This window comes from Hemiscyllium ocellatum, chromosome 39, assembly GCF_020745735.1.
Source record: "Hemiscyllium ocellatum isolate sHemOce1 chromosome 39, sHemOce1.pat.X.cur, whole genome shotgun sequence".
NCBI classification, from domain to species: Eukaryota; Metazoa; Chordata; class Chondrichthyes; order Orectolobiformes; family Hemiscylliidae; genus Hemiscyllium; species Hemiscyllium ocellatum.
The window spans coordinates 29,306,985-29,321,062 of NC_083439.1; the positions used below are offsets into that span (position 1 = coordinate 29,306,985).

The 14,078-nt window shown below is 42.1% G+C and overlaps 1 protein-coding gene across 4 annotated transcripts in view; it reads right to left on the minus strand.

The window, feature by feature from the left end:
- LOC132834373 (multiple C2 and transmembrane domain-containing protein 2-like) overlaps positions 1 to 14,078 on the minus strand; it is a 521,106-nt gene that overhangs the window by 193,684 nt on the left and 313,344 nt on the right. For all 4 annotated transcript variants that reach the window (XM_060853214.1, XM_060853212.1, XM_060853211.1 and 1 more), the window contains exons 11-12: positions 12,096 to 12,282; positions 9,945 to 10,038 (exon numbers count right to left, since the gene is read on the minus strand). In XM_060853214.1, coding sequence (XP_060709197.1) covers positions 9,945 to 10,038; positions 12,096 to 12,282 — 281 coding nt within the window. The remainder of the gene's footprint in view (positions 1 to 9,944; positions 10,039 to 12,095; positions 12,283 to 14,078) is intronic.

Below are 14,078 nucleotides of genomic sequence, written 5' to 3' on the forward strand. Positions count from 1 at the left end.
TGAAAACAGTCCCAGCCTATTCACCCTCTTCCTAGAGTTCACACCCTCCAACCCTGGCAACATCTTTGTAAACTTTTTCTGAACTCTTTCAAGTTTCACAACATCCTTCTGATAGGAAGGAGACCAGAATTGCACGCAATACTCCAAAAGTAGCCTGAGGATAAGGGCCAGGTGCTATTAGGTGGGACTACATTGGGTTGGGATATCTGGTCAGCATGAACGAGTTGGACCGAAGGGTCTGTTTCCGTGCTGTACATCTCTATGACTCTATGGCTAATTGATTAGGGTTTCAAGCCAGTGATTTATTGCCATAAAAAGAAGTGCAAATTTATCATGTTAATAAAAATTAGTTGGTTCTAAAATAGTCTGCTCAAATAAATGAGCAATAATTAAACATTCCTGAAGAAAACAGGCAAGACGTAGAGTCTGGGCTGTAAGTCTGCCTGGGGTTCCCCATCTGTCACTCGATAAATTTACATTTCAGAAAGTTTCATACAGCATTATTTCGACATTCCTACCCTAAGCAAAGTGACTCCACCATTTAGAAATTCGCAATCTCACCCACCTCAACTCATTTAGTTCATCCATCCCCTTTGCTTTGCTCAATTTAACCTCATTCAAGTTTAAAACTCCCACAACACCAGGCTAGAGTCCAACAGGTTTAGATTAGATTAGATTTTCTGCAGTTCGGCAGCAGGTCCTTTGGCCCAACCAGTCCACATCAACCCTCTGAAGAGTAACCCACCCAGACCCGTTTCCTCTGACTAATGCACTTAACATTATGGGCAAGTTAGCATGGCCAGTTCACCTGACCTGCACATCTTTGGACTGTGGGAGGAAACCGGAACACCTGGAGGAAACCCACACAGACACAGGGGAGAATGTGCAATCTGCAACGCGAGGCTGGAATCAAACCCAAGTCCCTGGTGCTGTGAGGCAAAAGTGCTAACCACTGAGCCATTGTACTGCCCTATTCGGGTTTATTTGGAAGTTGGAGTATAACCTCGAGTTGTGTGATTTTTAACTATGTATACACTAGTCCAACACCGGGACCTCCAAATTATTCAAGTTAAAATCCACAGGAAAAACATTTGATGCCCATCACAGAAGACTTACCTGTTTAGTCTCAAAGTCGAATTGTGTCTCTAATTACCTTGGCTGACTTTCTGTAGGAGTACCTTCCAGTTTCAGTAATAATACCTTCAATACTGAAAAGTTAACCTGATTTGGCAAATCATATACTCATTTGAAATCAAGCATCTTGACTGACGTCACTGTCACTCTATGTATAGTTCTGTCCAACTTGCAACAATGCAAAAAAGTCATCTCTCCTTATTAATTTTCTTTCCTCATTAAACCATCATAATTTTGCTCCTAAAATCTCAACCTTATAATATTTTTAGATCTTCTGCACTGTTTATTCACCTGAATCTTCCAACACATTCCTCAAGGACTAGCATCCTACTTCATACGTACAGAAGTACACATTTTATATTATACAGTCGAATATTTTTCAGGGATTAAGCCACTGTAACTTCAGTGGAAATGGGTGGAATCCAAGATATGTAACAGGCTGTTGCCAGCTGTTTACACGATTTCTCTTGGGTTCCTCCTTTAGTCTTTGACTGAAAGGCCTCCACACTCTCCCCCAGGAACTCCTGGGCCACTGGCTGCCTATAGATAAAACAACAGCAACTACCAGTAGCCTCTCCATGAAAAATAAAGTACTTTGCACATGAGGTCCTTAAAAATATGCATAAAACATACGTGACCAAATTCAACAGATTCTTGTGTTCTGATGGTGCTAGGGACAATTGTTGGTGTTTACTTTAAAGGAGGCAATAAGGCAAAAAGGGAAGTGCAGACAGCAATTTTACATAATTGTATCACATGGAGTTAATCTCCTTTACTTTTGCATCAAAGCAGAGCTGACTGACTCACTAGTCAAGGGTAAATGTCATTCCCTAGAATCCCCTGTGAATCTTTACTATACTGCAAGTCACAAAAGCACAAAATTTTAGCAGACACCACCTTATGAGGTAATGAATCATGCAGCAGTGTTATTGTTCTTTGTTTATGAACGGGTTCACACGCTCCATTAGCAGGCAGTGCCAGCGTTATTACGAAAGTGTCATGATTTATATTGCAGCTCAGAGAGCCATCGCCAAAAGAATGCTTCCATACCATGTTTAAGTACTGACTAATGAGGTTCATGTGCTGCGAAGGAGCAGTAACAATAACATTTACCTCCACAGTCTGTATCGTTTGTTCCAGCTGAAAGGTGTGTTATTTATTAGGGAGGCAAAAATATGGATGACATATTAAAACTAATTATATGTCTGCTGCTTTCAGGGCAAAGATTGTTTACAGGTGCAAAGAGCCACAATTTATTGTTCAACAACGGTCTACAATACCACTTTCAGCAAATACACACGTATTCCTTCAACAACTTGAATTTATATAGTGTCTGTAATGTACGATTTCCCAAGGTGCTCTTGTGAATACCAAAATCTCAGATTTTCGAACATAATTTTAAGTTTCAGCAAGTTACAAGTATTCATTCTTATGTGAATGTAATTCAAACTAGCTGGGAATTAACTGCAGTTAAAAGCTACTTGAAGTTTATCTTACAAAGGTAAATGGACAGGTACAAAGACTTGAAGGATGAAAGACCCATTTTTGGGGCACTTGGTAGATGCAACTGCATATCCACTGGCAACCTCAACAAGGAGCTGAGACATCCACAGTCCCAAGGTCTATAAAGAAAAAATAGAGGGTTGCAAGGCCCCGAAACAAATGGAGAACTACACCTTCACCCAATCGAATTGCGACCTTTAAGAAAAGCTGGAATTCTAAGCAGAGTCAAAGTAAATTCTGGAGGGTTGTGGCACACCTTTTGAATTGGTGCCAAGAAAAGTAAATAAAGCTTCAAGATTTTATAAGTCTAAGGAATTCTTAGAGCCAAATACAAAACAGAACTGTGGTCATTGCATCAGACAATGCAAGCTATAGTGCTAAATTGATAGTTCTTAATTTCATTTTGTTGATCTCCATTAAAGTTTGCGATTATTTTGAAACCTTGTGACAAATTTCTGTCAGCTGATTGTGTGGAATTCTTTAAGTGTTAACAGTCCTCAACAGAAGTGTAATAATGTCTCAATTAAGCTACCAATTGAGATTTCATAAAGTAAAAAGATGCTAGATCAGTTTAAACTAAAAGCTTGGCTAAAGAGATAGGTCGTTCTTAAGTCATGGTTTCAAAGAGGAGAAAAGATGGGGGGGGGGGGGCGGTGGGGGGGTGGGGGGGAGGGGGGTGTTGGGAAGTACAGGGATGGAATAATTGATACAAACTATAGAACCAAATCAGGGTTGCCCATGTACAAATGAGGTAAATTATTTTCTCTCAGATAACACTGAGTCTTTGGAACTTTCTTTCTGAAACTATGGTTGAAACAGAATCTGTGAATTATTTTAATGCAGAGGTAGATGGATTTTCCATTATGCAAGAGATCATCAGAGATAGGTGAGATTGCAGAGTTGAGGTTTCAGTCAGACTGGCCAATGATGATACTGAATAATGCAGCAGGGTCGAGGAGCTGACTGACCTCGCCCCGTTACTAAATCACAGAGTCATACAGTCACAGAGATGTACAGCATGGAAACAATCCTTTCGGTCCAACCCGTCCAATGGCTCAATGACACAAAACAGAGGCTAGTAAATGCTGCATGCTCCATGGGTTGAAACAAATTTTCGAAACGAGTTTCCCCGGGGTCAGCATTGGGTCCCTTGCTTTTCTTAACGTACATCAATGACGTAGATTTTGATGCACTTGGTACATAGGATGAAACTTGAAATCACTGTGAACTGTAAGGAGGATAGTGTACAATTGGAAAAGGATATATAGACAAGTTAGTGGAATGGGCAGATTGTTCAGATAAAGTTCAATGCAGGAGAGTGAGAGATGATTCATTTTGATAGGGAGAACATGGGGACTTGTGTGTACATGTGTATAAATCATTGAAGGTGACAGGACAGTTGAGAATGCAGATAATAAAACATATAGTTGTTATTAATAGGGGCAAAGAGTACAAGAGAAAGGAAGCTACTGTATTAAACACTAGTGTGGCCTCAAATGGAGTACTACATCCACTTTTGGGCATCGCATTTTTGGATGTGAAATCATTAGAGAAAGTGCAGAAAAGGTTCATGAGAACAGTTCCAGGGACAGGGTAACTGGAAAAGTTAGGACTGCTTATCGTACAGCATTTTCAATTGTTTAAAGGTCATATCGAGAGGACACAGGTTTAAAGTTATCGACAAGTGGAATGTTAGAAACCTTTTCTATGCAGTGAGTGATTGTGGTCTGGAGCATGGCTGTCTGAGTGTTCACTGATTTCAAAGAAAACATTCAAAAAGGAATTGGACAGACATTTGACAAAGAGACGAGTGCTCATTCAGCGAGCCAGTTCTGATATGATAGGCCGAATGGCTTCAATCTTTACTGTGACAATCTTATGAATTCCAAAGCTCAAAGTCTGGACAGCTGAAGGCACAGCCTCCAATGGTGGGCTGGTAGTCCTGAAGGAGGGAAGCACAAATGCCCAGAGTAGACGGAGGAGTGCAGAGATCCCAGTGAAAGTTTCAGGTGAAGTATCAAATTGAGATACAATGTATCCAGTCAGGTGATCAGTAATGATCCTATCAAATGGAGATACACTGTATCCAGTCAGGTGATTAGCAATGATCCTATCAAACTAGGCAAAGCAAGCCGTGCTTGAAAAGTGTCACTGGACCCAAAATGTTAACTCTGCTTTCTCTCCACAGATACTGCCAGAGCTGCTGAATTTTTCCAGCAATTTCTGTTTCAGCTTGTCTAGCTTTGTGTCCTAACCAGAGGAAGGGGTCATTTCCACAGGTAGCACTCTGTTGCTACACAAGAAACAGGACAAACTGCAAGTTTTATTTTATAGTATGATACACAAATCAGAAAGGAAATTTCTTTCAGAAGGATAAAACTGCATTCAAGTTCGAAATGCCACCTTCACTTGCTTCCCAGCCACAAACATTTCCAAAGTCAGTGATATTTAGCAATACGTGTCTGTGTGTGTGTGAGAGAGAGTGAGAGAGACAGAGAGGCGGTGGGGGTGGGGGGGGTGGAAGACAGTGTGAATGAGTTGTCTGTGTGTATGTTTGACAGTGCGTGAGAGAGTGCAAGTGTGTGTGCGTGTGGTTTCTGTGTACTGTAGTCATGTCAAGCTGAATGATTGACAAACAAGGCCAAAACTGAGCTGAAAATGTGTTGCTGGAAAAGCGCAGCAGGTCAGGCAGCATCCAAGGAGCAGGAGAATCGACATTTCGGGCATGAGCCCTTCTTCAGGAATGGCATGAGCCCTTCTTCAGGATTCCTGAAGAAGGGCTCATGCCCGAAATGTCAATTCTCCTGCTCCTTGGATGCTGCCTGACCTGCTGCGCTTTTCCAGCAACACGTTTTCAGCTCTGATCTCCAGCATCTGCAGTCCTCACTTTCTCCCAAACAAGGCCAAAAGTCAACTCAGTCAATCAGGGCTGGTTTAAGAATGATCAGAGCACATCCAAAGAAACATAGGAGCGATTTCGCCCAATATTTTCAACACACTGAGAAACGTAATGCTTATTGATCAGTCAAAACAATAAAGCACTCAGTGAGTTTCTGAGGCTTGCCATCACTGATAACATCATTACCTTTTATTTTGCAATTATATGGCAACGATTTTTATCTCTCAACTTTGCCAGAATTTTACAAACCACAGAAAGCCATTATGTAATTCAAGACAGAAAGTGATAGATTTTTGGGGACTGAGAGAAACAAGACAGAGTGGGTGGGTGGGGGGGTTGCGGAATGAAGGGCAAATGGACTAAAGTTGAATATCAGGTATGATCCTACTGAATAGCAAACAGAACGTACAGCCAACCGACACCCTCATTAGATTCCTTCAACTCACAAAAGGTGATTCTTAGCAATTGTCACTCTTCAGTCAGTCCTGAGAAACATCCATACTTCATAACACAGATCAAAGGTTCATTTTTTAAACAGTTGCTTGGTGGGACCAAACTGAAATTTTGTTGCAAACAAGTGACCGTTACTGCCCTCCTCAGAACTAACACAAGAATCACCATCAAGGTGCCAACCAAACAGCGTGCTTTTCTCTATAATTGATTGTTTATGAAATAACTCCACGGAAGCAAGTATCCCGTCACCCTTTATTTACATGTGTACAGTACATAGACTCTGACAAGAGTCAGTCCCTAGAGTGAAGAGAATCCCTAAGATGCCTGTCAGTCATGACTCCCTGATTGGCCCAAGTTAGCAACCAATCACAGAATTCATATTCTATTTCACCTGGCCAACCTCACTCCAATCACGACAGCTTGAAGTTTGGCATTCTTGCCTTTGTCCTCATGTAACTAAGATCAAAAGCTTCAGCAGCTTGCCTCCTTTTTCTGCAATTTTATTAATTTTTAATTACCTATTACTGGGCAGAAATATAAAGGAAGCAAATTCTACATTCTGGCTCCGGTGGGACGTCTTGCCACATCCATCCTTAAGACTGTGGTTGAATAGTCGTACTCTTTACTTACACAAAGACTCGCAACAGAAACCATGACACTGAATAGATGGGGTCTTTGAATGGAGGGACAGCCAATGAGTGGACAGATTAATACAGCTCCTCAACAATCCACTCAACAATCATGCCAGTCTTTGACAGTCAGCGTGTCAAAGAACTCAACAACTCTTCATTGAAAACTCGTTAAGTTAAAAGCTTCCAACTAGTTTCACGATTGTGATTCCCACAGGTGAGTCTGTTTCTAATAATACTGACACATTTTCTACATGGTGTTGTGATTTCAAGTTGGGACCAACTTTCTGTGTGGGTGCATGACCCTACAGGAGTGGATGTGGACATGGGTAGGAGAAGGACTTGAGGATGCTTTTATAGAAACTCAAGTCTTGACATCAAATTCTACATCAGTGAACATTTCTGCTGCACTGACCTCTGAAAGTACATAGGGAAGTAAATAACTTGCCTAACATCCCCTGAGAATGGGCCTATGCTATTTGCTTTGGTCATTTCTAGTGAATTCAAGCATTGCCTTCTGTCGCAAATGCATAATCGTTTTATTTCTATAAGGAAAGTTACATTTCAGATGGCTAATCTTATGACCAAAGCACATCACCAAATGCTTAATTATTCTTCAGACAAGGAATACCCTGTTTCAAACAGTAATAAATGATACTCCATTTACAACCTGAGTTTACTGCAGGGTTTCATATGGTTTCAGTTGAAGAACTGGGACTGAACTGTTCTGATCCCACTGCAAAAAAAACGCTCATTACAGAGAAAATATGTTCGATGTACAGACAGGAGTCTGATACGTTTACTAAGCACAGCACCTCTCTCAGGGTCACTGCAGGCACCATATGGTACCAAATCAAGCTCCTAATTTGCAAGAAGTCCATCATGAAGGCAGGAGGGCAGGTGAACAAGGTCGACCTATTCCCACAGTTCACTGTCAGGCAGTTAAGGCTGCAGTATATTAACAGTGAAATATCACAGTGTCTCTGATCCTTATTTAGAACAGAGCTGCATTATTAATATAACTCACCTCTGATGTAGAATAAATGCTTCACGGATTTGCTCCTGATGCTGCATTACTCATCCAGTTTGAATTTTAAAGACCCTCCTCTCACTTGCAAACGAGAGAACGGATGATCAGAGGTAATCGCGTACGGCTCATTGTCATGCCCCATAACAGACTCTTTTCTGAACTAATATCTGGCCCAACCAGCATTTCCGGCCCTAATCGCGCTCCTTTGTAAGGTTGTGCACTCCAGCGTTTACTGTCGGTTTTAAAATGGTCAATGAATTCCTTACGGGACATATCCAGGCCAGAGGTTAAATTCTAATCAGTCACAATGGTGCAGTAATGAGGGAGTGCTGCACTGTCAGCAAGGAATCCTTGGGATGAAACAGTGCATTCAGGACCTCACGGCACTCACAGATCCAGTACATTGTTAAGATATGGAGAGGGCTGTCTTACCACTGTCTCTGACAATATTTATCCTTTCATCAACATCATTAAAACAAGTCACTACTGCACTGCTTTCTGAGAATGCAAGTATAAAATTACCCCTCATAACACAGAGCATCCCAAAGCATTGCACAATTGATAAGCGCTTCTGAAGTTGTTCAATATTTTCAAAGAACCCAAATACCTCTAAAAAGGCTTGTGTCAACTTGAGGCTGTGTAAGTGCCATATAAATGCAAGTCGTCCCTTTCCCACTCACAAAAGGCACTGATGGAGGAAGGCACATTTTATTTGAAACAATGAGGTAATAATTAAGGATCGAAGCAAAATGTGAAATATAAACATAAACACATCAACATGTTTCTTACTGCGGGAGTAGTTTACCAGAATAAAACTAATATACTCATAACATTGTACAGCATGGAAACAGTCCCTGAGGGCCAACTCATCCATGATGGTCAGGTTTCCTATGCTGAACTAGTGCCATTTGCCAGCATTTGGCCCATATCTCTCTCAACCCTTCCTCTTCATATACTTATCCAGATGCCTTTTAAATGTTGTAATTGTACCAGCCTCCACCACTTCCTCTGCCAGCTCATTCTGCACATGCACCACCCTCTGTAAGAAAAAATTGACCCTTAGGTCCCTTTCAAATCTTCTCCCTCTCACCTTAAATCTATGTGCTCTAGTTTTGGACTCGGCTACCCTGGATAAAAAAAAACCTTGTCTATTCACCCTATCTACGGTCCTCATGATTTTATAAATCTCTGAAAGGTCATCCCTCAGCCTCCGACACAGCAGGGAAAGTAGCCCCAGCCTATTCAGTCTCTTCCTATAGCTCAAACTCTCCAACCCTGGCAACATCCTTGTAAATCTTTTCTGAACTCTTTAAAGTTTAACAACATCGTTCCTATAGCAGAGAGACCAGAATTGCACACAATATTCCAAAAGTGGACAAACCAATGTCCTGTACAGCACAACATGACCTCTCAACTCCTTTACTCAATGCTCTGATCAATAAAGCCACACATACCAAATGCTTTCTTCATTACCCTGTCTACCAATATCTGACTGAACGAACAGGAGTGGGAAGATAGAGGGGCAATGGGACAAGGAATGAGGAAAAAATGTGAAAGACAAACAGATTTAAAGAGAGCATAAGAAACAAAAAAAAAACATTGCCCTTGGACATTGAAGTAAAATACGAAACATTAACCCAGTCAGCTGGACCAATGTCATCCCAAATCAAACTCACTCCCAATGGAAGAAAATATTAAATTGAAGAGACAACACAGGGAGTAGAAGGATGGAAGAATGAGGTGGGGGGACCAAAAGGTGAAGCAGTGACTGTGAGCAATTGAGGGTGCCAGATTAAAGAGGTTCACAATAAAGATTAGATTAGATTCTCTACAGTGTGCCAACAGGCCCTTCGGCCCAAAAGGTCCACGCCAACCCTCTGAAGAGAAACCCACCCGGAACCATTTCCCTCTGACTAATGCACCTAACACCACGGGCAATTAAGCATAGCCAATTCACCTGACCTGCACATCTTTGGACTGTGGGAGGAAATCGAAGCACCCAGAGGAAACCCATGCAGACATGGAGAGAATGTGCAACCTCCACACGGGGGAGACTGGAATCAAATCTAGGTGTAAAAAGTGAGGTTTGCAGATGCTGGAGATCAGAGCTGAAAATGTGTTGCTGGTTAAAGCGCAGCAGGTCAGGCAGCATCCAAGGAACAGGAAATTCGACCTTTCAGGCAAAAGCCCTTCATCAGGAATGAATCTCGGTCCCTGGCACTGAGAGGCAGCAGTGCTACCACTGAGCCACCATGCTGCTCCCCCCACTGAGCCACCATGCCGTCCCAGAAAGTACCTGCAAAGTCTGCTGCTGCCAAGTTACTAGCTTTTACCACGTGTACTTGCAGGAACCCAATGTCGCTCATATCCTGGAAGGTATTTCTCAAACACTGAAAATCAAAATTAAAACTTCAATTAAAAAATGTTCACCAAACAGCATAGAGAATCAAGAGCTCATCATTCACTACAACTTCTGACATAACTAAACGAAGAGCCAAAATGATCTCAATGGGGAGCACGGCTCCTTCAGCTGGCGTGGTGGCTCAGTGGTTAACACTATTACCTCACAGCGCCAGGGACCCGGGTTGGATTCCAGCCTCAGGTGACTGTGTGGAGTTTGCACATTCTCCCCATGTCTGTGTGGGTTTCCTCCCACACTCCAAAGCTGTGCAGGCTAGATGGATTGGCCAAGCTACATTGCCCCATAGTGTCCAGGATGTGCAGGCTAGGTGGGTTAGCCTTGGGAGATATGAGGTCATGGGGATAAAGTGGGGGGTAGGTCTGGGCAGAATGCTCTTTGGAGGGTCAGTGTGGACTCGATGGGCAGAATGGCCTCTTTCCACACTGTAGAGGTTTTGTGATTCTGTGCTATACTGAAATACAGCATCCTACATAGGCTGGAGTAAATCTGCTCATACTTTGCCAGGACCTGAGTTTAAAAGGGATCTGTTTCATAGAATCGCCATTGATCCTCAGAAGGATATCCCAACGTTATCCCTTTAACTCTACATTTGGCACAATTAACCCACCTAGCCTGCAATCCATGGACACTATGGTCAATTTAGCATGGCCAATTTACCCTAAACTGCACACCCTTGGGAGACAAGCATCGCACCTGGAGGAATACCATGCAGACACAGGGAGAACTCCACACAGATATCATCTGAGGCTGGAATCAAACCTGGCACCACGGAACAGTAAGACAGCAGTGCTAACCACTGAGCCACCATGCCACCCAGGAAATTCTCAGCCATAGCATCATTCTCAGAATAAGATCCCAGATTATCTCACTGCCTCTTGTTAATGGGTACAATCGCACCAGGGTTTAATGTAGGGCAGAACGCCAACTCACTTTGAATTATTTTAACATGTTTAACAAAGTCAAAAAGAAAAAGCTTGCATTGCTACAGATTTTATGAGGTAGGTTGGCACCTTTGTAAACTGGACCATTAGCTCTGTTATTATTTGATTTTAGATTCCCTACATCGTGGAAACAGGCCCTTCGGCCCAACCAGTCCACACCGACCCTCTGAAGAGTAACCCACCCAATACCCAGTTCCCTCTGACTAATGCACCTGACATTATAGGCAATTCTATGTGGCCAATTCACCTGACCGGCACATCTTTGGACCGTGGGAGGAAACCGGAGCACCCAGAGGAAACCCAGACAGACACGGGGAGAATGTGCAAACTCCACACAGTCAGTCACCCGAGGCTGGAATCAAACCTGGGACCCTGGTGCTGTGAGGCAGCAGTGTTAACCACTGAGCCACTGTGCCGTCCTTATTGTGGAATAAGTTTCTAGTAGTGCAGTAACAAGTTGCTGTTGGGCTAAATCTAAACCTTAAACCTGAAGAAAGGGTTATCCAGTTTCTTCTTAAGCTTCATATAATGCAAGTGGTGAAATTTTGAAATAAAAGAAGAAAATGGTGGAGATGCTCCACAGGTCTAGCAGCCTCTACGAATCAAGAAGTCATTTATCATCAACTTAAAAAGGTAACTGTTTCTCCCTCAAAGTTGTTGCATTGCCTGGTGTATTTCCTCTCCTTATAGACAGTAATCATCCCTCTTCTGCTGCCAGTTTGTATGTAAGAGCATAAGAAATCGGAGCAGGAATATCCTGCTCCACCATTCAATAAGATCTGACCTTTTCATAGACTCAGCTCCACTTATCCATCCACGCACCATCACCCTTAATTCCTTTACTGTTCAAAAATCTAACTTTGCTTTAAAAACATTCAATAAGACAGCCTCAGCTGCTTCATTGGGTAGGAAATTCCACAGATTCACAACCCTTTGGGTGAGGAAGTTCCTCCTCAACTCAATCTGAAATCTGCTCCCCCTCATTCTGAGGCTGTGTCCCCTAGTTCTAGTGTCTACTATAAAGTGCCCACTTGCCACCTACAGTCAAGGCTTTTAAACGACTCTTGTTGTACGGTGTACTTACATATCTCTGAATAATCTGCTGCCTCTCAGTCTCATCATGCAGTGGGCTGACACAGGGGTCAGAGATGTAGACCCCGTTGCACGTTCTAAGTGTAATCAACAAAACCACAGAACCCTGTCCATTTTCCAGCAGCAGCTCCTTACAGTTTGCCTGTCCCTTGGGTAACGTCAAAAGGTTAACTTTGCACCTGAAACATGTTAAAATAAGACAGTGATCAGAACTTAAACATTTACAATACTAAATGAACTTTAATAAGAGCACATCATTAATGTAAATTTAATTTTAGTTTAAAAATGATTCAGTGAATGAAATTCTTTGCAATTCTCAAAAGGGTGCATGGGGGGAGGAGAATTAGACTCAAAATTCACTTGGTCAGTGCCCTAGGAGTCCTGGGTCGAGAAGATGTTAAACAAAAATCAGCCAAGGTACCCAACTGGTATCAAAATCTCTTGATGGAAGTGAAAAAAATGTGGATATCACAAAATGAGAGAGGTTAATCTTGTGCGTCACCATGACTAATAACCCAATTTCAACAGAGACCAGCCAGTGGTATACAATGGGACTTGGGGTGAGTGCAGTTTTACACCTATCCCAATTTATCTCACTGATATAATTCAACAATCTGAAAGTCTCCCTCAGTGTATTTAAGGGAAACCCAAATTGATCTTTCCTCTATTCTGGCTTTGATTTTCCCAAGAATATTTTCAGCTTTATTAAAAAGCTGACTGTACTCAAATCAGTTGCAAGATTCTATCGGAATATCAGCGAGTTAACAAGATACAACGCACAATGCAAATTGTAAAAAGTTCAGGGAAATCAGCAATCCATTGTCAGTGGGGAAATCGACCCAATCTGTGATGGAGGAGGGTACTGGATTCCTCTAAGTGCAATAGCTCATTGAAATGGTTACAAAACATCAAGGATGTCACGAGCATCACAACTGGATTACCTGCATGTTTCACTAAGTCATTAACGGCACCTAAAACCACATGTGTACCAACCTGACATGGGCTGAAGAAAAGCTTATGGTGCAGAGACACAACTACAGTACCGCTGCTGAAATGCAGCGACACCTCGTTGATCTCCAGGATAGTCTTCAAAGTCCCACTTTATAACACAAGTTCCTTTAATCTTTTAAGTCTATTTCCTCTTTGAAGAAGGCCAACAGGATTACTGGCTGCAATGTCCCTTCAATAAGAATATACCGACACCCTTCCTTTGAGACAGAGGAATAATCCAGGATAACTTCCACGTCCTTGGTCTCTTGTGATCACGTTACACTCGAGTTCTTTCGAGTGAATGTTCTTTTTTCCGGAACCATCATTTCTCTGCCCATTATGAAAGTATTTGTAATTGTTTTTTCATGCTCCATCAATCTTCATATGGCTTCCTATTTAAAGTCCTCACCAGTTTCTCAATCTCTTTGACGTTATTGAAAGATTCACCTCCACTGTGCCTGTTGACCTGATTTTGAGCAATCATCATTATCCTTCTCTCTCCCCTGCACGACATTACTAGCACCCACATTGATTCCTATATTTATTTGCCAAGCCAACCCAGCAGTTACTGTGATGACTGTAGTTTTGACGCTATTGCACCTATTCTTTGCACTTTACCCAGTAACAATCGTTCACATTTCTGCTCAAAATGTATCCTCCTGAACTTGTCAGTCTCGATTCTCCTACACTATGCTGTAACCACAGTTTCCAAGCTGCTCTACAAATGATATTTTATTTATTGGTACTTACTTGTTATCCAGAAGTATATCTATCAGACATTGCGTCCCAAACAGTCACGAAGATGACAGTCAATTCTGAAGTCCACAAACACGTTTTAACTATCCCCATTCCCAAAGCAGACCTTTATCACGGTAAATTGAAAGTTGCCTGTTATCACCATGTTTAAAAACCCACATGCCTTCCCCTTTAGAGTATAAAATTCCAGGTCCTATCTCTTTTGATTGAATGATTGTTGTTACATGCA